The sequence below is a fragment of the Dipodomys ordii genome, unplaced genomic scaffold (assembly GCF_000151885.1).
Source record: "Dipodomys ordii isolate 6190 unplaced genomic scaffold, Dord_2.0 Scaffold3, whole genome shotgun sequence".
Classification (NCBI taxonomy): domain Eukaryota; kingdom Metazoa; phylum Chordata; class Mammalia; order Rodentia; family Heteromyidae; genus Dipodomys; species Dipodomys ordii.
This window is the reverse complement of record NW_012267219.1, coordinates 28,172,477-28,198,196: the sequence shown is the minus strand read 5'-3', so window position 1 is coordinate 28,198,196 and position 25,720 is coordinate 28,172,477. Positions and strand designations below refer to the sequence as shown.

At 35.9% G+C, this 25,720-nt stretch overlaps 1 protein-coding gene across 2 annotated transcripts in view; it reads left to right on the top strand.

Annotated features, from left to right (window-relative positions):
• Nucleotides 1-25,720, top strand: part of Cep83 (centrosomal protein 83kDa) — an 80,788-nt gene that overhangs the window by 16,501 nt on the left and 38,567 nt on the right. The window contains exons 2-6 of one of the 2 annotated variants that reach the window (XM_013023041.1): nucleotides 5,943-6,207; nucleotides 7,167-7,317; nucleotides 14,238-14,330; nucleotides 17,045-17,176; nucleotides 23,885-24,136. In XM_013023041.1, coding sequence (XP_012878495.1) covers nucleotides 6,041-6,207; nucleotides 7,167-7,317; nucleotides 14,238-14,330; nucleotides 17,045-17,176; nucleotides 23,885-24,136 — 795 coding nt within the window. In that variant the 5' untranslated portion in view covers nucleotides 5,943-6,040. Of the gene's footprint in view, nucleotides 1-5,942; nucleotides 6,230-7,166; nucleotides 7,318-14,237; nucleotides 14,331-17,044; nucleotides 17,177-23,884; nucleotides 24,137-25,720 lie in introns of those variants that run through there. The other variant, XM_013023049.1, reaches the window with a different exon arrangement.

The window sequence follows — 25,720 nt, the reverse complement described above, 5'->3', positions numbered from 1 at the left end:
ACAAGTATAGCTTATGGAAATAGAGGTAAATCAGGATTTACTTAAAAATAACTTTCAGGCTACATTTTTGTAAGAAAAGACAATTTTTTGTTTATTATACATGTGGTATGCAGCTGTGAGCAAATAGATTGGGACTCAAGTTAAAGTACTCATCAAGTCCCAAAGTGCACTAAAAAACATGAAAATGGTTTGAACAAAAGTCATCTTTGCCTTTCAGATCACAACTTTTCAGACTTCCGTAATTTATCACATCTAAGCATTCAAGGTTGACTGGTTACTATGTCCTACTTTCCAGAACTTTTTTTAAAATGAGAATTAAGATGTGCAGTTGCAGACATTATGGTTATGAAGGTAAAATAACATTTTAGGGCTTGGAAGGTGGCTCAGTGGTACAGCGCTTGCCTTGCATGCCTGAGGCCCTGGGTTCGATTCCTCAGCACCACATAAGGAAAAAGAAAAAAAGGCGGAAGTGGCGCTGTGGCTCAAGTGGTAGAGCGCTAGCCTTGAGCTGAAGAGCTGAGGGACAGCGCCCAGGCCCAGAGTCCAGGCCCCACGACCGGACCCCCCCCCCCCCCCCAAAAAAAAGAGTCCCAGGACAGAATAACATTTTAATTGAAAGTGGTTGGTGGTTAATGCTAACCACTTTAATGCACCTGTCTTCTTTCTTCCTTCATCATTTGCCGCTTTCTGACTATTCCCCTCTCCCCTTAAATTATAGTGATGGGGCCTGGTATGTTGCCAGGGCTTTGAAGGGTCTGCTCTCAGCTGCACTTCAGGTTCTGGCAGGGTGTCAAGATGGGACTTTCTTTTTGTACACATAACATCCTGGATGGCCATGCAAAAGCCTGTGGGATGGCTAGGATAGGGTGCTTCTGGATTTGGAAAAATTCATTTCTAATGTTTGTTTATAAGTGAAGTAAATGTCTGATGTGTAGGTTATTCCTAGACTTTTTAAAGGTTTAAGGAAACACATTCATGTTAGGGGCTATATAGTATTTAAAAGCATTGTTTGAAATTTTCAAAGGAATAGCATGTGCTTTTTAATGAAATGTATTTTGGAAGCTTTCCATGTACATCAGCAGCTGTGCTTTTTGAATATTTTGAATTATCAGACACTCTACCACTCACTGTTTAAGAAATTCACTTCTCATGCAGAGTAGAGTTACAGGCCTGTTTGTAGAGCTCGGTCTGGTCAAAGGTGGTAGGAAGGATGTGTGTGTGTGTGTGTGTGTGTGTGTGTGTGTGTGTGTGTGTGTGTAAATGTGTTTGTATTAGAGAGATTATGTGATTCTAATAGCTATAAACGAAGGGAAAGAATTTGGATTAAAGTTGTTGCTAGTAATATTAAAGCTGCCTTTCAATACACTCACATATTGTAGCTGACCAAGATAATGTTTCACAATTCTTTTCTTCTTATGATTTGAATTATAAGCTTACCTTAAATGGAGGGAGGAATAGTGGGTGAATATAGCCAATATCAATGTACCTACATGAAAGTAGAACTAGGTAACTTGAAGGGATTGGTGGAGTTTGGAGAAATCAGGAAGAATGATAGGAAGGTAACAATGATCAGGATATGTAGTACTTATAAGTTGATGTGTTGAATTGAAACCCCTTTGTATAACCATTTAAAGATAATAAAAATTAAATGTTATAATAAACTATCTGTGTTGTGAATGTATTTATTTAGCAAACTGCACAGTAGGGATTTCTGTATTGTGTATTTCAAGTGTCTAATACATGTTTAAGTACTTGATAGCCACATATTGAATATTTGAAAATTGAGAAGTTTGATTGTAGTATTTAGAATTATATTAAAAATGTTGAGTTTGGGTAAAATTCATTATAAATCATTATCAAGGCAAAATTCAACAATGAATAGGAAGAATTATCCAAAAAGAACAAGTGAAATTTATTCCTGTCATAAAAAGCTGCTGCCTTAATGCTTGAAATTTAATTAATATATCATGTCAATAGACTAAAGAAAAGTCATATGATCTGACAAATAGCTTTTTTTAAAAAACAAACAAGACAAGTTATTAATCTTGCATCTAAGGCTGCTTGCTGGCAGCTGCCATCGAATGTGATTCTGTTCAGACCTCTCTGTCCTTAAGGTGTTAGTTTATGATCACATCTTGGTCTTTTTCACTATTTTCAGCTCCTCCCAAGCTTAGAGAACTAGCAGGCTCTACTCTTGAATTCTTGGCTGAAGTGGCTGGGCATGAATCTAAATGTCCATGAAGAAAGTATATCTGTAATGTGAACTAAAAAGAATGAATAATATCTTCCCCCTCTGTAAAATGAACAGTATGTACACAGACATGTTCAAATAGTGTTAAAAGTATGTTCTCCAAGAACCACTGGAGTCACAACAATAGACACGAAAATAAAGAATTGCCTCAGCAAGCAAAATTTACTCTGTAGAAGGGTGGGCCAACAGCTAAAAATCTGGCAAGCAAGCACATAGAGCAGGCTCCTCTATTTATCCCTAACACAGCAGGCCCTGCTGCCTCTGCTCAGATTGGTTGAGCTCAGATTCACAATCTGCTCACGATAGGTTAATCTGAATAAGGTAAAATATATATTTACATAAGGTGACCATTAACAGACTTTGAAATAAGATTAACAGTACATAAATAATCTCAAAACATACCCATAGTCTCTGTCATTTCTTGAACAAACTGTGGTGTATCTTAATTCCATCTTGAAAAAAACCAACTTAAGACAAAACTTTACTTTTCAAAATTTTTTCCTTATCCCAAAGCAGTTCCTCTTTTGCTTAACTGGAGCCAAGCTACCTGGCCAGAGTAGGAACTTTTAAGTAACACACTTTTAATAGAAAAGACAGTTTTTCTCCTCATAGGCATAAAGAAGTCAAATAATGCATACCAAGCTAATAAATATTATAAGTTCTAGAAAAGCAATAATGGATTAGTCCCCATCCACAAGACAATATGCACCTTATTATTAGATTTTCCTTTTAATAATGACAAATATTTATTTAGTCAAATCACATTTCTAGAAGAATCTCATTTGTTAGCCTCTTTTCTGCAGTTGTATAATAAACAATCCAATAAATAATTCTGTTATGAATGAACATTACTTTAAAGCAAATTCTTCATCCTGGTTTTCAATCTCCTTTCAGCCTCTGACTTTGCAGCTTCTGGTATTTTTAGCAGGGTTGCAATACCATTTGTCCACCCTTAAACACTCACAATTTGCTTTTCTTTCTCAAGTTCTTAAACTCCAGTTCTCTTCCTTTAAAATGCACCCATTCTCTTCATTCCACCTTACCACATAAGATCAGGCTCCTACAACCATATGGAGAAGATAATTATTAGAGCTTTTCATTATCTGTGCTTCTGATATTTTTTTCCTCTCGAGGAAAGTACTGCCAGACAGATATTTAAAAATATTTGGGATCTTATTCTCACTCAAAAGCACCTACATGAGACGAAGTCAGGACATTCCACAATCTTTTAAGATTTTACACAGCTCCAGTCTTCCCTGTTTTGCCATCAGCCAAGAATGGGCTTTCTCACTACCCTTGAACAAATACTTATCACATCTCTATTCATGTCACTGGGTTTGTGAATCCTCCACTGTAACAAAAGATCATACTATGACCTGTATTTACTAACTGTTCACTATTTCTAGGATGACTAATGCCACCCATCAGGTTTGGTATTTGGTGAGATTCACTTCCTATGTTACCAACCCTTGTCTTGTATTCTTACATAGTGGTGGTGGTGGGCAAGTCTGGTTTCTTTCTCTTAGGGATACTAGTCTCATCATGAGGGCTTTACCCTATGATAGCCAAAACTCTAATTACTTCCCAAGGCCACAGAGCTATTTATTCCATCAAGTTGGGGATTAGGGCTTTAACATTTGAATTTTAGGAAAACTAAACATTCAGTTCAAAGCAAGGACTATGTTCATATGTTTTATTAGAACTATAATTGAAGATGAGATTGTTGTTTGAGAAAGAGATACTTGAAATTGGCTAAAGTACTGGAAAGTACTTCTGGTAGATTTCAGTGCCAAAAAGGAAGGAGATAAATAATTCAAATCTTGGTAAATTTTATTTTCAAAGTGACTTAATTCCTATTTTAAAGAGGGGGGTCAATGGGAAATTTTCCTTTTATATGCTTAACTAGAATAACAAAGAAAAAATAACTCAGTTCTGAAATTTTTTACTAGTAGTAGAATTAAAATTAAAAATTTTTCCAATGTACTTTAGGTTTCTAGCTAATTAAAATAAAAACTCCATAATATATCCTGTTAGAAGAGTATGAGGTTGACTTATTACCTGTTTCTATTTCTTAGAAGTTAATTGACTTAAGGAACAGAATAAAAAGTACATGGCAGTTTTATGATCCAGTTTTTAATTCTGTTGTGAATGTGTTTTCTTGATAGTACAGATTTTCATTCTGTATTTACAATTGCTGAATTCTAGTGTATATTTAAAATCAGAATAAGGAGTAAAGTATCCTTGAAGGACTTTCCTCTTCTGTTGAAGTATAATTTTACTGGAAACCAAAGCAATCCCAATTTTAGCTTAAAGAGCTTCTTATGTAATATGTACTCATTGCTAATTTATCAGAGATGATGTATTTCAAGCAAGACTGAATAATTTAATGAGTGGTTTACATAAGCCAAAAATCTATTCTTGTTATAAGAGAAAATAAAATTTGCTATCCCACAACTAAAGGAATGTTATCTGGGGGAAAATCTCTTCTCTAATTATCATTTGTCTATACATACATACACACACGTATGTATGTATGTGTGTATGTATGTATGTATGTATGTATCTATACCTCATCTATCTCATCTAATCTGTCCTGACTTTTATCTATCTGTGGAAAGATTGAATGTTAAAAAGGATAGGGCTTATTTTATTAAAGTTTTTGTTCTTTTCTATAATAAAGACCTTTTTATCATGTTTTACTTTAGAAGCAGTAAATTCTTAGCTAAACTTTAATAAGGGCTGATACTTCGGGTGGGGGGGTGGGGGTGAACAAGTGAGGTGATTTAGTTTCCTGTTCTCAGCACAGAGCATAACACATAGAGGTGATCAATATTAACATATTAATTGATTTCCCATTTAAATCTGCTGTCTCAGTGCAGTGTGCCCAGTGCCAAATAAAAATTCTTTCATTGAGTTAACATAGTTCTTTGCTGAAGGTCATCTTTGTGAAGACTGCATTTCTCCCCAGCCACTTGGTGTATGCTTTTTATACCAGGATCCACCCTTGAAGCTTCCCACAATAGCTTCAGAAAACGTAACTTTCCTTTGTGAATCCAAGAATACCTACACTGGAAAAGTCCAGACTTCTCATGTAATAAGGCCAATACTTGAAGATGTGAACTTAATAGTCACAAAGTCGTTGCGTAGAAGTAAAGAAAAAAAATGAAGCTTCAATTTAACATCAATATTACATTTTGTTTTATTGAACAATTGGAAACCTAAAAATACTGCTTTAATATAAATACCACAGGCTAGTTGGCCCAAGTCTATAATTCTAAGCTACTTAGAAGGCAGAGATCAAGGGATCTCAGCTGGAAGCCTGCTAAGACATAGAAGTTTTCCATGTTCAGATAAGGCGCAGTGCATGCCTGTTATCCTAGCTATAGGGAAAGTACAATGGCTGCGTTTAGTAAAGCATGCCTGTTAGCACCCATGATATGAAGATGCACAAACAGAATGATCACATCCCAGCCCAGTCTGTACATAATGCAAGGCCCTATTTAAAAAGTAGGGTATGAGGACTGGAGATGTGGCTCAAGTGGTAGAGCGCCTCTCTTGCAAGTTTGAGTTAATTCCTCTGTTCTACACCCTCAATGTGCTAATGAGAATAAGAAATGATAAAAAAAAACCACAACTATATAGCACCAGAGGAAGTTTACTGTTCATTAATTATGTGCATTTTTTCATACAGGTATAATTTGGCCTCGAGTTTCTGCCTTAACAAGAAAGAACTGGGAAGTGCTCCTGAAAGAAAACTAAAAGAAGAAGAAAGCCCCAACTTATTTTTACATGGTTGTCAGCTCCTTTACAAATATGGACACTTTTTCCAACATTTTCCCATCTGGGGGAGACAGTAGGCAAAATGAAGAAGAGTTGCAGAAAGTGTTAATTGATGAAAGAGTACGATGTGAAAATCATAAAACGAATTATCAGACCCTGAAAGGTGAACACACAAGGTAAATTACTCAAATTTAAGAGGTAAGGTGCTGTGTGTGGGTAGTTAAAAAGTTATTTGGGCTGTCCTGGCTGAGTGTTCTGGAACAAAAAGTTGTGTGTGTGTATTATTATTTTATTCTTTTGTTGTTTTGGTACTGGGGCTTTTACTCAGAACCTGGGTACTGTCCCTTAGCTTTTTTTTTTTTTTTAATTGTGAAAATACCGTACAGAGGGGTTACAATTACATGGGCAAGGAAATAAGTACATTTCTTATCAAGCATTGTTGCCTCCTCCTATGTTTCCCCTTCCCACTCCCCGTCCCCTGCCCCCCCACCCCAAAGTTGTAAAGTTTGTTTTTGACATAACGTCTTGAATATCTCATTGTTGCAATGGGTCCACTTGTATCTCTATTTAAACTATTTGATTTTTCCCTTCCCTTCCACAAATTATGCCAACATCAAATACAGTGAAAATAGGGTTTATACCGTGGTGGATGTCCCTTAGCTTTTTGTCAAGGCTGGCACTCTACCACCTGAGCCAGAGATCTACTTCATCCTTTTTGTGGTTAATTAGAGATAGGAGATTCATGGACTTTCCTGCCTAGGCTAGCTTCAAACCACAATCTTCAGATCTCAGCCTTCTAAGTAGCAGGGAATATAGGAGTGAGCCATCAGCACTTAACTAACAGTAGAGTTTTGTAGTGTATTTATGAAACACTTTTAACATAGTAATTTTTTTTTCAGATCTATGATAGCAAGTGGTTTATGAATTTGTAAAGTCTTATTTAGATGGCTAAACTTATTTTTTCCTTCAAAGTAAAGTCTTTGTAGTTAAGTGGAAATTCATAAATAAAAGATTTGCAAATTTAATGAAATGTATGGTATTAGTCTTGCTTTTCTGTACTATTGGTTGGTTTTATACAAAGTAACTAGAAGCAAAGAATTCACTTAAATTGAATTCTTTTTTTCTTTTAAATTAGGTTGCAGAATGAGTACATAAACTCACAAAATGAACTCAAGAGGCTATTAAATGAAAAGCAAACTAGCCAGGAACATTTCCGTCAGCTGTGTGAAGAACTAAAAGAGCAATTAGTAGAGAAGAGTAAAGAGTTGGAAAAAGCAAAGTTGCAGGTGAGAAAATATATTTGAGTTCATATGAAAGTAGTCAAATGATTAATGGAAATATGTAATTTTGGAAAATGTGTCAAATCTCTGTTTAATTATTAAGTTTTATATCTCCAGTTGATATAATTGAATCTTCTTTCAAATATCATCTAAAGTAGACATGAAACTAATAGTTTTTTACAAATTAGTATTGTATCTTTACTCTGATTAAATTTATTTTTTATGCTTCAGAATAGTTGAGAAAGTTCATTTTGAATTGGTTAAAATTCAGAATTAAAGTTGTTTTTTTTTTAAAGAAAGATGTTTTAAGCTAGGGTTCTAGTGGCTCACACCTGTAGTCCTGGCTACTCAGGAGGCTGAGACCTGGAGGATTGTGGTTCCAAGCCAGCCTGGGCAGAAAAATCTGCAAGATTCCATCTCTGATTTACTGTAAGAAAATGTTTGACTGCAGGTATGGCTCAAGTGGGAGAGCACCATGTATACGCATGCACATGCACACACATGTTACTGAGACTTCTAGAAGTTTTCCATTGTTGAGAACATTATTAGACCTGAGTGGGACTCTCTGCTAGGCTCCTATACTCACTGTTTCATTCCTAGCTGTATTTGAGACATTTAAGCAAATAAACCTCAGAAATGTGCTGGGTACCCATGGCTCACGCCTGTAATCCTAGCTACTCAGGAGGCTGAGATCTGAGGTTCAGAGCCAGTAGTTCAAAGCCAGCCTGGGCAGGAAAGTCCATGAGACTCTTACCTCCAATTAATCACCAGAAAACCGGAAGTGGCACTGTGGCTCAAGTGGTAGAACTCTCGCCTTGAGCTGAAGAGCTCGGGACATCACCCAGGCCCAGAGTTCAAGCACACATCTGACAAAACAAACAAACAAAAAAGAACCTAAGAAATGTGACTTGAAGAAGGAAATTTAAGTGGCTGATAAGGTCATACTAAAGTATGGCAAGTCTTTATCTCATTATAACTGGTATTCTTATATAAAAAAAGAAGACGTGAAACACACAGAGAGACAACCTCAGGGTCCAGGGAATGCTATGTGATGATGAAGACATATGTATGCCAGTATACCACCAGCACCTAGGAAGAAGCACTGAAGCATCTTTTCTACAGGTTTCAAAGGGAAGATGGCCTTGCTCTAGTACCTACATTCCAGAATTGAAGTCTCCAGAACTTTGTTAGACAATAGATTTTTCTTTTGTTTTTTAGCAACCCAGTTTTTGTTATTCTATATAATACACATATACATTATATAATACATATATATTATCAAAAGTGGAATTCTTTCCAGAGCATTTTTTAGCATCAATTTCTTTATTCTTTCCTTCAGTGCTTTTAGTGTTAGAGAACCTAATGAATTTTTTTTTTTGGTTTGTAGACTAGGGTGGGAGTGGTGGGGACAGCCATGTTGTCCAGGCTGGCCACTAACTAGATTTCATCCTGCCTTTGTCTCCGGTTCAAAAGTAATTGGAATTTTAAACATGCATCACCATGCGTGGCTACCTAGTGAGCTTTTAAAAGTAACACATTTCCATTTATGGATTGGAATATGTTAAAGATTTTTTTCTCTCATATTGAGATGAATCATCACCCTGTGGCCTCCTTGCTAGTTCTTACACTGTTTCTAGGATCTATACAAAAGAACCTTATATGTTTTTCCATGTTATAACTTCCCAAATGCTTGCTAGTAAATATATTTTATCTGGTAAAGTTTCTGTTTGCAAGATAAACATAATGTTTTTTATATAATTTTATCTGGCAAAAAATAAAAGTCATATATACACATATAAGGCAATTTTGTTTTAATGGATGTTTGCAATTTTTCCAAATTGCAAGAAAACTTTAGTAAGTTTGGCAGTAAGATAGATCACCAAGAAATGGAGGTTTATTAAAGATGATCTACTAAAACACATTCCCTAACTGCAAAAAATATCCCTTTTCTAAGATTTCATATCCCTTTGGCTTTTATAGAAAAAGATGCAAAAGGTATTTATTTAGAGAACATTCCTCCATCCATAGTGAATGTAAATAATTGTCCCTAGCTCATAAGATAATTGTAAAGATGAAATGAGGTATTCAGCACTTTAACTTATTTAGTGATCAATAAGTAATAGAAGCTATCATTGTTACAGATTGAATATGCCTTACCTGAAATACTTGGGACTAGAAGTGTACAGATTGTGGAGTTTTGAGATTTTGAAATAGCTCTGTAGTCTTCATTGATTGAGTATACCTTGAAAAATCTGAGACTTTTGTTGTTGTCACTGGCACTCTGCTACTTTTTGAGCCTTGACATAACATTCAAAACGGTGTTAATATTTGAGTATTTCAGTAGAAAGGTGGGCAAAAAAAAGATGAAATATACCTCTAAAATGGGAAGTCAACACACAATCCAAAATCTTTTTCATAAGTTAAACTGAAGGAAAACAGCTACAGTTTCATCTAAGAAAACTTAAAATCAGGGGTGTTCTGCTGGTTTCAGAATAGTTGAAAATTTCATCTGAATCTTTTTAGTTTTAAATGTAAACCTTTTGTAAAATCAGGATAGGAACATGGAGAGTTAATTTTCAGCAGAGAACTATATACTGTTCCCTTCCAATATTTTATGAGATATACTTCCCAAAATAAGGAAGTCAGAAAGTAAAAAAGCAAATAATTGCCAGGAAAGGGGAAAGGACTTGCAAAAGAACCCTGAGCTGTTAAGAAAGGAAGAGAAACTTTAAGAGAAATTTTTTTTTTTTTTTTTTTGGGTCCGGTCATTGGGCCTGAACTATGGGCCTGGGCGCTGTCCCTCAGCTCTTCAGCTCAAGGCTAGCGCTCTACCACTTGAACCACAGTGCCGCTTCCGGCCTTTTTCTTTTTGCTTATGTGGTGCTGAGGAATCGAACCCAGGGCCTCGAGCATGCAAGGCTCTACCACTGAGCCACCTTCCCAGCCCTAAGAGAAATTTTTGAGATTCTGATTACACTGTAATAGTAAGCCAGATTAATTTCTGCAGTATCATACTGAAGGTCTGTTTATTAACTTACTTCAATAATTGTGTTTGTTTCTATTCTTCCCTGTGGCTAGCTCCTGTTTCCAATTTTCAAGCTCAGCGATCTTTTTTTTTTCTGCAATGTCTAATCCATAATAGGCCCTTGTAGTATATTTATCTTAGAAACTGTAATTTTCATCTCTAGAAGTTTGATTTTGGCCTTTTTGGTTTTTTGTTTTGTTTTGTTTTTGGTTAATCATGGGGCTTGAACTTGGGGTCTGGGTGCTATCCTTGAGCTTTTTTTTGTTTAGGGCTGTACCATTTTGAGCCAAAGCTCCACTAAGAGTTTCATGGACTTACATGCCGGGACTGGCTTTGAACTGTGATCCTCAGATCTAAAATCTTAGCTATGATTATAGGCATGAGCCACGAATGCTTGATTGATTTGGGTGTTTTTTGTCTACTAACATGTTCCATCTTTTCTCTAGCTTTTTGAACATATGGGATTCAGTTATGGCAGTTTTATAATAACTGAGTATCTTTCTCTGCTGCTTTTAACATTTATGTTCCTCTTTGGTGTATTTCATATTGATTTTTAAAAAAAATTCAACATTTTCCTGCTCCTTTGCATGCCTGTTAAATTTTTATTTGGATTTTAGACATCACAACTTTTACTTTGTTGAGTGCCTGATATATTTATGTTCCTATAAGTGTTCTTATTTTAAGATTTGTTAAATGAAAGCAGAGTCACATTTAGTGTGGTGATAATTATTTCCCACTGCTGAGGCAAGATCCAACGGCTTACCCATTTCTATATGAAATGAAATTTTTCATTCTGGCTTTTTGGAACAGCAATTATTCATAGATTTGTTTGAGTTCTGAGTACTCATCCCTCTAATCCTTTCAGATGGTTCTTTTCCTTTTAGTAGTTTCCTTATACAAATATGCTCATCAGTACTCTACTGAATGAGCCAAGTACTTCTGCAGATCTTTATAGTTTTCTTACTGTGCAATCTTCTTTTTTTTGGTTGTCGTGGGGCTTTGAATCGCAGTCCTCAGATCTCAGCCTTCTGAGTAGCTAGGATTACAGGTGTGAGCCACCAGCGCCTGGCTTGTACATTCTTCTTCTGTTTTGTGACTAACCACTATGGTCTCTTGAATTCTGAGTTCTGTCACAAGGCCAGGAGTTCATCAGAACTGGCTTGGATATACCTTGCCGATGACCCTGGCAAAACCACCTTTGTTTTCTATCTCTTAGGAAACTCTTTTGCTTCCTTGTGTTTGATGTGTTGAAAACCATTGTTTAATATTTGTTAGTTTTTTTTTTCTCATGTGGGATAACATATTTATACATCTCTCTATATAACCATATCTATATAGCATCTCTCTCTCTCTCTATCTCTAGAGAACATTATTCTGTCTTGGGTAGAGTGGAAGCCCTGTTATTTTTAATTAACTTAATTATGGAAATCTCAGACATGTACTGAAGTATAGAGAATTGTGTAATAAATCATTGTGTACTTATCCACCCCCATTAGCCATTATTGTCGTTGAGCCTGTCTTATCTACTAATCTACTACCTCAGCTTTCAGTCTTTCAATGACAATGAATTAATAATAATTCAACCCTAATAAATTTAGTATAGATCACTATTACATGACAAGGCACCCCTCTCCCATCCCATCCCTCCCTCCCATCCCATTCCCCCCTACCTCTTTCTCGCTCGCTCTTTTCACTCACTCTCTCGCTGGTACTAGTATTTGAACTTTGGGCCTTGTTTTGTTCAGCTGTGCTTGCTAATTAGAGCTTCATCACTTGAACCATGCTTCCAGCCCAACTTTTTTGCTGGTTATTATTATTATTATTTTTGGTAGAGGAACTTTCAAAAACTTTTCTGCCCAGGCTGGCAGATCCTCTGGATCTCAGCCTCCTGAGTAGCGAGGTAAGCCTAAACCACTGGCACCTGGCACCAACCCATCCTTTGAAAGTATTATCATGTTAGCCAGGTGCGGGTGGCACATAGATGTAAGCCTGATAATTGGGTTCGAAGCCATCCCAGACAGAAAAGTCTGTATATCTCCATATATATTTTTGTTGTTGTTGTTGGTTATGGGGCGTGAACTCTGGACCTGGGCACTGTCCCTAGCTCTTCAGCTCAAGGTGAGTGCTCTGCCACTTGAGCCACAGCGCCACTTCTGGTTTTCTGGTGGTTAATTGGAGATAAGAGTCTCATGGACTTTTCTGCCCGAGCTGGCTTTAAACCCTGATCCTCAGATCTCAGCCTCCTGAGTAGCTAAGATTACAATCATGAGCCACCAGTGCTCAGCTTGTATCACCAATTTTTAAAAAGTATAACTCTATAACCTTTACCAAGTTAAAATACTTATTCCATAATACCTATGAATAGTTTCCACTTCCATAGTATTTCCAGTTTTGCTTAATTCTTAAGTTGATTTGTTTGAAACAATATCCTATGAATTTTTTCCTTTAATTAGTTAAACTCTTGATACTATCCCCCAGACCTGACACTATAAACCAGATTATGACATGAGCTTTTACTATTGGTTTTCTCTAGCCTGTTATATTTCTCACAGGAACCACTTTCTCCTTCCAAAGCTTCTGTTTCATCCTTACATATACTAGTATTGTTATATTTTAACTTTAAACACTTTCAAAGAATACAATAACAAGGCACAGAAAAATGTGTATAAAGTGCTTTTTAAATTTTTTATTTTTTCACATAGGATCTTACTGGGTAGGCCAGGCTAGCTTATATCCTCTTGCCTATCTGGCATTCCTAGTGCTGAGATTATATAGATGTCCACTAACCACATTTAGCCTTATATACTTTTTTTAATTTTTTACTTAAAAATTAGAGCCTGGAATAAAACATACCTGCCTACACATTGTATATAGAATATTGTTGTCTGAGGGAGGATTCTCGAGAAAATATTAATAATAAAATTGTTTCTGTTGAGGTGGACCATTTAACTGAGCTATAAAGACATTTCAAATAAAGTAATGTTAAAGTAAATACTGTTGAACACTGAATAAATTAGGAAAATCTAAACCTAGTATTTAGGAGTTTTCAACTCTGGGTTTAACCTTGTTGTCTTTCTCTTTCCCAGCAAGGTTGCATGCAGCCTTTTCATTTGTCATGTGGGAATAGGTCAGCATGGTGTCAGTTGCATAGAGTCTAAAGATTTCCATCATTATTAATGTATGGTCAGGGAGGAGCCAAATTTGGTTTTGGAGGCCAGAGTAAAAATTAGCTTTTCTGATTGAAAGCAGGTCTGAAGAATTTACTTTGGATAACAGTTTTTTGTACCTCCATTTTATTTATTTTAGACAATAGATTATCAGGTATTATATTCAGCATGATTATCTTAGTTTAGCTATTCTTAAAAATAGTGGTAATAATTAGTGATTATCATTACTTGCATTGGCAGATTTTTTTGACATCTCTGAGAACATGAAATTGAGATTCTTAATGTGTGACAAGTGATAGTGATTTTAGTAAAATTAGGCTAGAAATTTGGAGGTTTTTAGTTTTTAAATATTTTTTAAAAAATTTAAAATTTTATTTTAAAGATGACAGATAGGTTGCAGTTATATAAGTCAAGTAGTGAGTACATTTCCTTTTGAACAGTGTCACTGCCTCCCTCATTCTTCCCTAGTTTTTCCCCCTCTCAACTTTCTTTCCCCACCAAGCTGTATAGTTCATTTCCAACATAGTGTCTAATGGGTTTCACTGGTGAATTGGTTTACCCTTGGTCTCACCATTTCATGAGAATGATCGCTCTATGTATCCCAGACTATTTTGATCCTGCTGCCTCAGTCTCTAGAGTGGTAGGATTGTCGATGTGTACCTCCAGGTCCAACAGATTTGGAAAATACATGATTTTAGTAATTGTGGTTTCACTTTTTTTTTTTTACATATTAGGTATTAAATCCACAACATCTAGAATTGTTAAAAGCCCAAATACAACAAGAATTGGAAGCTCCAATGCGAGAACATTTTCAGAATTTGGACCAAGTAAGTAATTCTATAAAACCATTTATCCTTATTTGACTTTTAAAGTCTTGATGAAAAGCTCTGCATTGGCTTTCCTTTCTACTCAGAGTCCTTATGGTGGCCTCCCAAGTCTTCACAAGATTGAACTCCATTGCTGCTCTGAGCTCCTTTCCTCCATACATTTGTCTTCTGATATTTCTTTTGCACTCAAGAAACATAGTTAAAGATCCTTTGCTTTCATGTTATTTCTACCTTGAATATCTTCCTGATAGCTCTAGTCTAACTTCTCAATCCTGAACAAGTTTAAGGTTAAAATGTCACTTTCTGATTAAGACCTACTTTGACTGCCACCTCTTTCCTCTTTTCTTCAATTATATTGTAGTTACTTTGCCTATCACTGCTCAAACCTTTGGATACCACTTACCTTTCTTTGTGTTTTTTTTTCTTCTAATGTATATCATCATTAAATTGGTACCTAATTTACTTATTTATTGTGCTTATTTTCTGTGTTTAATCACCTCTAGAATGGAAGTTACATGAGAGGAGAACTATATCAATTTTGTTCATTATTGCATTCCGAATTCCCAGGACAGTTCCTGACATACAAGAGATGTTCATTTAAAAAGTTGTTGAATAAAAGGATGACTCATACTGTCTCAAAGAGGAAATTATTTGTTAGCTTTACTTTAAGTGGAGACTAGTCTTCTTTTAAGAAATATTGGTATAATTTAACTACATGTTTAATAAAGGGAATTGGAGAAGACTACAGAGAAGTCAATTAGGTACTGTGCTGGACAATTTTACATATTCCTTTTTTTTTGTCAGTCTTGGGGCTTAAACTCAGGGTCTGGGTGCTATCCTTGAGCAATTTTGCTTAAGGCGAATACTCTGAGCCATATCTCCACTTCCAGTTTTCTGTTGGTTAATTAGAGATAAGAGTCTCATAGACTTTCTTGTCCAGACTGGCTTTGAACTGCAACCCTCAGATCTAAGCCTCCTGAGTTCTAGGATTACAGGCATGAGCTACCAGCACTTAGATTACATATATATTCATTTTTTTAAACACTTAGACCTTTCACATACCAATGATTATTATTCTCTGCAGAATAGACCCCTTTAGAATGTTGTCGTCTTTGATACTTTTATTGAACAAGATGAATGTGAAATCTTTTAATGTTTTATTGAATTCACAATAGTGTTTCAAACATATGTGTAGTGGCAAAGTTTTGTGGGTTAGGAGAAGATTTAATTTTTGATAATGAAGTCACCCAGACCCAAGGAAGGTGATCAAATTAAGTAAAAGCAGGTTTTTATGTGGCAGTACTGAGGCTTGAACTCTGTCAAACTGAATCACATTTCTAATACTGCTTTTTGCTGGTTATTTTGGACATGGAGTCTAGTGAACTTTTCTGTTCAGTCTGGCTTCAAATCATGTTTCTTGAGATCTGAGATTTCTGAGAAGTGAGAAATACAGATGTGAGCCCCTGGCCTTTTTTTTTTTTTTTTTAAATACTAAGTATAGCTGGGTGCCTGTGGCTCACGCCTGTAATCTAGCTACTCAGGAGGCTGAGATCTGAGGATCACGGTTCAAAGCCAGCCCTTGCAGGAAACTCCGTGAGACTCTTATCTCCAATAAACCACTAGAAAACCGAAGTGGTCCTGTGGCTTAAGCGGTAGAATGCTCGCCTTGAGCTGAAGAGCACTGGGACAGTTCCCAGGCCCAGAGTTCAAGCCCCATGGCCGACAAAAAAAATTTAAAAAAATATATTAGTAACAAAATCAAACATATTTTCTTGGTTTATAAACTGGCTCAGAAATCTTTCAACTAAAGATGACTAAATTGAATATGAACCATACTTTTCCTTATTACCTAGATTTCTAGTACTTGTTGAAACAGTCTCTTGCATCTTTCTGCTATATTGCCTGTTTCTTTTTGATAATTTAGAATGCTATCAATTTTTGTAGACTTTTTTGGAACAATGTTTTCTAGAGACTTAGAGGAGAGATGAAATGCATCAGGCTCGTGTAGAGTTGAACTATCATTAATTCAGAACTAAGTTACTGTAGTAAGCACATGTTTTTTGGTTGGTTTTTGTTGTAGTTTTTGTTTGTTTTCGTGCTGGTCCTGGGGCTTGAACTCAGTGCCTCATGTTCTCACTGAGCTTTGCTACAAGCTTTACCACTTGAGCCACAACTCCAGTCTGGCATTTTTGCTGCTTAATTGGAGATGGAATCTTGCAGACTTTTCTGCCTAGTTGGCTTCAAGTCTTCTGAGTAGCTAGGACTACAGGCAAGTGCCACTGGCTCTGGCTAAAAACAGCCATCTTTTATCTACTTTGAATTTATCTTGTGATTTTTTTTTTCTTAGAAGAGATACCTTTTTTAATACATACTTTAAAAATCTAGTTAGATTTTGAAATGTAGGATGTATTCTTACATATTATTAATTAAGGCTAAGGATATATACTTTTATACTGCTATATATTTTTATTACAATGAAGAAATATTAATTGGATGGTAAATGACTATGGGTACCTTCTCACAAGTGTAGCTGTTCTGTATATGGAATACTTAGGAGGACTTTTCCAAGTTTCATTTAAAATCTGTTGCAATTTATTTTTTTAGAATGGCCTTCTATATAATGTAACTAAAATTACATTTGTAAATATGATTTTTTGAGTAAGTAAATTTTGTTTATGAATTTGTCACATACTGCAATCTTTTTTTAAATTTAGGAAGTGGAAAAGTATCGAGCTGAATACAATAAGCTTCGCTATGAGCATACATTTCTCAAGTCAGAATTTGAACACCAGAAAGAAGAGTTTGTACGTATTTCACAAGAAGAAAAAATGAAATATGAATCAGAGGTAAATGTTTAATTTTACTGCATTGAAATTGTTCCAGTCAGCAAAGTTTTATGTTTGGAATTTTAAGATTATATATATTTTTATAAATTCTAATTTTGATTTAAATACATTATGTATTTATTAATTATGTTTGATTAATGGTGAAATATTTGCTATGATGATTCTTTTCTCTTTGTCAACATTTTTCTTGTGTTTTTTTTTTGTCTGTTTGATAAGACAGGCTAGAACTAAGGATTTTTATGCCAAATGGTTAACCAGATTGTGAATACATAGGAAAGGTTCTTAAATGGAAACATGAGGTACTGGTGGCTCACACTTGTAATCCTAGCTACATAGGAGGCTGAGTTCTGAGGATCCTGGTTGGAAGCTACCTTGAGCGAGAAAGTCTGTGGAACTTCTTTTTTATTTATTTATTTTTTTAATTGTGAAAATACTGTACAGAGGGGTTACAATTACATGGGCAAGATAGTGAGTACATTTCTTATCAAGCATTGTAACCTCCTCCTTTGTTTACCCTTCCCATCCCTTCCCAGCCTCCCCCCACACCCAGTTAACCACCAACAAAATCTGAAGTAGAGTTGTACTTCAAGTGGTAGAATGCTAGCCTTGAGTAAAAAAGTTCAGGGACGGTGCCCAGACTCTGAGTGCCCTGAGTTTAAGCCTCAGGACCAGCAAGAAATTAAAAAAAAAAAAGAAATGGGAAATGCTCCTTCAGTGATCACAGAAATGATTAAAGGAAAATTGCTGATGTGAGAAAGTTTTAATGGAGTGCATAGAAGACTAAAATAACCATAACCTCCTCTTAAGCCTAAAGCCTAATCCAGTATCCTAACTTTTTTCTATTCTATAAATGCTGAAAAGGGTATGTATATTAGTCAGCTTTCCATTACTGTAACAAAATCAACTTAAAAGAGAAAAAGGTTATGTTGGCTTATAGTTTTGGCCCCGGTTGGTTTGGGTTGGTGACATCAAGTACATCATTGTATGAGTGATTGGCAGAGCAGCTTCTTCCGCTCATGACTTAGAATGAAAAAGAGAAAAAGAAGAAGGGTTATGATCCTGCTTTTCTTTTTGAGGATACAACCCCAGTCCCTTAAGATTTCCAGTTTCTCCCAGTAGCATCAAGATAGAGAATAAGCCTTTAACACATTGGGCTTTGGGGGAATTCCATTTTCCAGTGACAGTAGTGAGGAGGTTGCAGAAGAGTTTGAGCCTAGTGGAAGTGGGTTTATGAGGTTTAAGGAAAGAAGCTGTCTATAACGCGTAAGTACAAACATTGGGGTAGATGCTGTGTAGTTAGTTAAGATATGTTGAAGGTGACTAAACTACAAAACATGTAGATGATAAAGTTCTGTATTGGAAGGTGACATTTGGGACTTCATAGCTTGAGGGAAGAAGTCAGTACTTCAAAGGACAGACTTACTCTCCAGATAGGGGCTAATGCAACTGTTGTATTTAAGTTGAAGCCAGTGCTTACTTAGCATTATGAAAAATTCTAGGCACTTAAGAATCATACTAAAATTTACTCTGCTTATGCTATACAAATGGAGCACTGAAGCCTAGATAACATGCCTGTTTACAACATAGTCTCTGAATATTTTAAGCCCATTGTTGAAAGCTACTTCTCAGATGTAAAGATTAAATATTACTGCTCATTGGCAATGCATTTACCTGGTCACCTAAAGAACTGTGATGGAGATACATAATGAAATTAATCTTGCTAATAAACCATTCTGTAGGCAATAGATCAAGGTTTCAAGTCTTACTGTTTAGGAAATATATTTCATAAGGCTTATAGATACCATAAGTGGTAAGTCTTCTCATGGATATAGGCAGATTAAATTGGGAACCCTCTGGGATTGATTCACTTAAATGCCACTGAGAACATTTGTAATTCATGAAAAGTTGTCAAAATACCAACATTAGAAAGAGGCTGGGAGAAGCTGATTTCAATTCTCTTAGATGACTTTGAGCTGTTCATGACTTCAGTGAAGGTTCTGTAGTTAACTGTAGATCTAGTGGCTCTAGCCAAGAGTATTAGAATGAAGCCTGAAAATGTGACTTAGTGTTTGCATTCTCATGATGAAACTTCAGTGGATGAGAAATTGCCTCTTACGGATAAGCAAAGAAAGTAGTTTAATTTTGCCTACCTACCTGCCCTCACTCCCTCCCCCCTTTCTTTTCCTTTCCTTTCCTTTTCTTCTTTTCTTTGGTGCTGACACTAGGGTAGTAGGGCTTGAACTCAGGACTTAGCTTTTTTGCTCAAGATTAGTCTTTTACCACTTGAGCCACAGCTATACCTTTGACTTCTGGGTGGGTAGAGATAAGAGTGTCAATGGTTTTTCCTGCTGGGGCTGGCTTCAAACCTTGATCCTTAGGTCTCAGCCTCCTTACTAGCTAGGATTACAGGAATTACCAGCACCTGCTTAGAATGCAATCTCTTTAGATAGAGTTTTTCTTGGGTAAGATCATCTGAATAGTAATGAAATGACAACAAAGAATTTACAATATTACATCAACTTAATTGATATAGCAGTAGCAGAATTTAAGAGGATTCCAACTTTGAAAGAACTTCTACAGTAGGTAAAATGGCATCCAAGAGAACCAACATGATACACAGAAGCTGATGGTGAAAGGAATAGCTGATTGATGAGGAAAGCTCATTATGGTCTTATTGTAATAAATTGCCACAGCCTCCAGCCCACAGCAGTTACCATCCTGTTGAGTCAGTAGTCATTAACACGGAGGCAAGACCCTTCACCAGCAGAAAGTCACTGAAGGCTCTGCTGGTTATTAGCATTTTTCAACAATGAAGGTTTTTTTTTTTTTTTGCCGGTCATGGGGCCTGAACTCTGGGCCTGGGCGCTGTCCCTCAAGCTCTTCAGCTTAAAGCTAGCGCTCTACCATTTGAGCCACAACACCACTTCTGGCTTTTTCTGCTTATGTGGTGCTGAGGGATCAAACCCAGGGCCTCATGCATGCAAGGCAAGCACTCTACCACTGAGCCACCTTCCCAGCCCAAGTTTTTTAGTATTATTATTCAATTGTACATTTTTCTTAAATGTTATACTGCCTTATTCATGGACTTAGTGCATGTGGTTTTGGCTAATCACAACAAAAGAATTTCAAAATAAAATTTAAATTCTTGCATGTGTACTACCTAGTTCTGTTGGTATAAAAAGTTTTCAGTCCTGAATTATCAATTTTGTCATTGTGTGATCTGCTGAGTGGTTCACTGCTTTTAATTTTGTGAAAATATGCCTCTCCCCAAAAAAATGCCACCCTAAAAGCAAGGTAAAAGTTAATGTGCTTAATTTAAGTGATTTAAAGAAAGTATCTAAAGAAAAATTAAGATTTAACCCAATGTCTTCTAGATGGTTGAAGATGGGTATTAGAATTGTAAGAGACTGGGGCTAGTGTACACAAGATCATCTGGTTATTCCTTACAATAATTTCTTGGATGTGAACCTGTCATCTGTAGATACAGATTTTTTTTGAAAATAAGTAACCAAGCCAGAAATTGTGATAAATACTTATCATTCCAGTACTCAGAAGGCTGAGGAGGTAGATACAGATTTTTTTTGAAAATAAGCAACCAAGCCAGAAATTGTGATAAATACTTACCATCCCAGTGCTCAGAAGGCTGAGGAGGGTAATAGAGTTTGAAGCCAGCTTGGGCTACATATTAGACCCTATCTCAATCACTCCTCACCCCTGGTTTAAAAAAAAAAGAAAGAGTGGAGGTAGATAATTTGTACAGAAGAACAAGGATAGGAATAATAGTATACTTCTTTTTAGAAATAATACAAGCCTGAAGAAAATAGCAGTGTCTTAAAATACTGAAAATAAAAGATGCTAGGTGGTTTGACTCGAGAGCCTACTCATTTACCCATTTCCTTTTGTTGTATCATAAAGGAAATAAAACCAAAGATGAATGAAACAATTATATAGACTACCTTTCTTTCTTTATGCTTTGGGAGCGCTGGAATGGCACTTTCATTCTTTGAAAAGAATAGCAACCACTCTTTCTATTCAGTGATCTGTTTTTGTCCATTTCCTCTATTTCAACAATTGTTGGAAAATTGGTTAATACATTGTTTTACCTGTCGAACAAGTTTATATTTTAGACATGAATAAAGTAAATATAGAGGTAACTGTGATACTGGCAGATTTGGATAAATGTCATAAAAAGAGAAATTCAGAGAAAGACCTTTGGAAATTTAGAGGGAAAGTTAAGAGCAAAACAAATGATGGACATCAGAGAAAATGACAGATGAATCTGATTAAGGGTGGAGGAAAGGAAAGAGCAGAGAATGTGTCCACGATTGTACCCAGATGAATGAGACTGGAGTAGTAGTATGGCAATGATTGAGTATGAAAGACCTTCACTGCAGAGCTTTTGTGTTTGTTTTATCTGCTATATTGCATGTACCCTCACTACGTAAAATAGCACTAGTACACAGTATGTACTCAATAAATATTTACTATTAGTAAATGAATACAGGAATTAGAAGGTGGTCATCACCTGCTTGTGCAAGGATGATGTGATAGTGAGTTCTGGTCTAGGAATTGTACATGTAGGATATAATCAAGACTTTACAATCTAGTAGCTGCTATTGCTTCACCTATCATTACAGCTGTCACACAGATGCCCCTTAAAACTTATGGAGAAGCAGTAATATAGGAAGCATGCTGGTAGAGATCATGAACTATGTAAGTGGACATTGCAGAAGCAGTGTTACTATTGATTTGGTATGTAGGGTACTTATTTCAGACTTTGATCCATAATAAACACCATTTACTGGATCTGTTATTCATTGAATCCTGTGATGAGTTGTCATACTTCTAACACATTAAAACTGTATTTGGGGGCTGTGCTTTTAGCTCAATAATAGAGTCATAGCCTAGATGTAAAGACCATGGATTCAGTCCTCACCACTGCCAACAAAACAAAACAAAAACTGAGTTACCTCATGTAAAAACTGAGCAATGTCTTAAAGATCATCCAACCCAAGCCCTTCAATTAAACTGAGGCCTGAATGAACATGTGACTTAAAGTCACACAGTGAGCTGAAAGAAAAATTGGAAATAGGTTAGTCCCAGATCGAAAGTCAGGGTAAGGGTTCCACGTACACTATGGAAAGAATAGGAAACAGATACTAATTAGTTGAGTTCCCCCCTCCCCAGTCCACATAGGGTTCTGGGGATTGAATTTAAGACTTTATTTATGCTAAGCAACTATTCTGCCACTAGATTACATCCCCAGCCTTAATAGGGCATTTGAAGGCTTACCTCAAAATGCTACAGGTGCCAGCAAGGATAAATTTTGTTTCTGTAAAACTGCATTCGACTTCTAGATACTCTACTTATATTTCTCATTTATACTTTAACTGAGCATGTTCAAACCTAAACTGCTTTTACCACATTGTAAGATTGACAAAGATCTTAGAGTGTTGCTAAGTTCGATCCTCTATTTTGCAGATGAAGAAACACATCCTGCCCTGGAGTGGAGGTTTCAACCTCTTATACTTATTGATAGCTTTGTGAGCAATTGTCTTTTGGGCCACATTTTTTTAGGTCCCAAAACAATGCTTTAGGGTCCTTTTGCCTTAGAATCTTCAGAGTTAATTCCAGCTACAAATAACCATAACCATTGATCTTGCTTAAAACGGTAGTAGTTCCTTTTTTTTTTTTCCTAATAGTTGGATTCTCTGCTTGAGGATTGAATAATCAAATATGACCTAATGGTATAGAAAGAATTGATTGAGCTGGGTTCTGAATCAGTGGTAGATAATGTGCTTGCCAAGCATGTGTGAGGTTCTGGTTTCTTTCCCTAGCACAAAGGGCTGGGGAGATGAATGGTTAAGTGTAGTTAAGAGAGATGTGGTTCTGGTGGTAACGGTGGTGGAAAGAAGGGTATAGTGAGCTGGGGCTGGGGAGATCACAAAGTAAATAAAAATGAGTTTTAATCTGGTTGTTTGGCCCTTTAATCCCCAGAGACAGTTTCTCTTGAGTCCCTTAGACATTAATCCATTTGAAGCCCACTGATTTGGAGGCCCCTTGGGCCTTTGATAGTGATTGCTGTCTTGAAGGATAAGACCACTATTGTCTGCAAGTTTCCCAGTGATGTTAACATACACCCTGGAGTAAGTAGATGTAAAAAGTAAAACTAGACCATCATTTCTGCTAGGACTTTAGTAAAACTGTCAGCTATCATTTAAAAGCTTTCATTGACTATATTAGTATTGTGTTATAAAGCTGCCTTTGTGTGAATTAGTTGCCTTGAAATAGATAATTTATTGTTTTAGATCCACCCTAAGAATTAGTGTTATGTGAGAAGAAACTTAGGCGTAGTTAATGTATTGGATTTGCATGAGTGAATTTTAAAACATTTGATGTACTTTTAATCATCACTTTTATACTATTATTTCTAATTTTGAATTTTAGTCAGAAACTGATTAAGTCCTATTTTCAACACCATGTGGGGAGAGAGGGAAAATAGGACAGTCCTTGCCCTCAACTGTGAGTCACACTGAGTACACAATGAAGGGACGTGACAGTGGAGAATTTTTTCCCTTTTACTTCATTTCCCCATCTGAGCTTTCATGTTGTGTAATTTTTAATTTTAATTTACTGACTTGTAAAGCATGTTCATGACTAAAAATGTAATCATTTAAGCTTTTATGTTTTCTTTCACATGGTTATTAGGTTGCAAGACTGGAGAGAGATAAAGAAGAACTGCATAACCAGCTGCTCAAAGTTGATCTCACAAAAGACAGCAAACGCATGGAGCAACTTGTGCGAGAAAAAACCCATTTGTGTCAAAAATTAAAAAGTTTGGAAGCTGAAATAGCAGAATTAAGGGCGGAAAAAGAGAATTCTGGTGCTCAGGTAGAAAATGTCCAAAGAATACAGGTGCGGCAGTTGGCTGAAATGCAGGCTACAGTCAGATCCCTAGAGGTAAGGTTTTAATTGCTTCCCCGTAGAATATAGCATAGTTTTTAAAAGTACAATTGACAAGTGTTTGATTTTAGAGCAGAAATGTATGCTTACCAATCTGATGCTGACGCATTTGTGGAATCCCAGGAGTACATATTCTTCTGTAAAGAAGGCTATTGATTCATAATAGCCATGCTACCTCATTTATAAGGGATGTTTATTCTTAGGAGTTAAGTCACTTACCTCAAGTGAGTTAACTATTACAAAGCCAGAATACAATATTTAAAAAAAACCTCCCAAGTCAATTTGTCTTTGTCCGGACTAAAGTCATCCCAAACCAGAAAGAATAATTTCTTTTGAGATTGTAAATTCCTTACAATAGGATTTAAAAAAAACTTAAAATTGTAAGTCCTATTTGAACAGAAATAACATGCTTAACAATTAATTGTAGGACAACTTCTTGCCAGAGTAATAAAATTCAGCATGGTTCCTATTGCATTCAGACCTTTACTGGATTGTTTCGCTGAGTTCATTAGAGAAAGGGAAGTGTTGCAGAGCCATGCTAGGACTTCCGGAAGTATTACCTTACGAAAATTCACGGTTTCCATTTCATTCAGACATACCTCTTGTTTGAGCTGCCTAACATATAGAAAAGATAGGCCACTTTCAATTTTTCATTTATTCTGTGAAATTCAAGGTGTTTTCCTCTCCTCCCTGCTTTTAGAATAGTTGTGTGGGTTGGAGGGAAATGATCAGGCACCTAGTCTATAGTTAAATCAAATATCCAAATCCAAGATGATTTTTGTTTTGGTACGAGTACACTGATAGGTTTTAAAGAACAGAAGCCATTTTTATTTTGTTTTGGATGAAAACTATGTCAGCTTTTGCTGATTTTTTGAAGTAAACTTGCCAGTATCATTGACTCTTCAATGTTCAAAGTGAGATTATCTATGCTGTTCTTCTACCTATCATGTATTTGTGCCATGGCAAAGTAAATAGGGTGATTGCAGTTGAATATAGTATGTAATACCAATGTGAAACTTTTCACAAAGGTCACCTGGAGTGATTATTTTCAGAGCAAGTTGGATGAGGACAACAGATGGATGGTTCATTTGTGACATTTTTCAGAACAGCCTATATTTAATTTTTATTACTTATCAGATGAAATGAAAATAAGCACCTGACAGCCAATATTTCATTCTTCAACTTTTTTGGTTATCATTATGGCCAGAAAATTTCATTTGAAGAAACTAGCTTTTGTTTGCTGAATTATTTGTTGACCATAATCCTTAACATAGTTAACGTAAATAAAATTAAATGCTGTAAAACTAAAATTTATCCTTTAAATGCCAAAATGTTTTCATTTTAATTATCTTGAACAAAAGTATCCTTCATAAAGCTTTCAGTTTTCCCTCCCCAGAGAAAGACTACTTTGAGTAATACCATGGAGAACATTTTTGACAACTTACATACAGACTTCATTAAAAAATCTTGATTTATGTGATGAAACCAAGAGCTTCTTTGCAGATACTTCAAAGGGCTTTTGATTAGTTAATAACTGAATATTGTCTTTATCTCTCCCTTAAAAAAACCATTGATTTTATA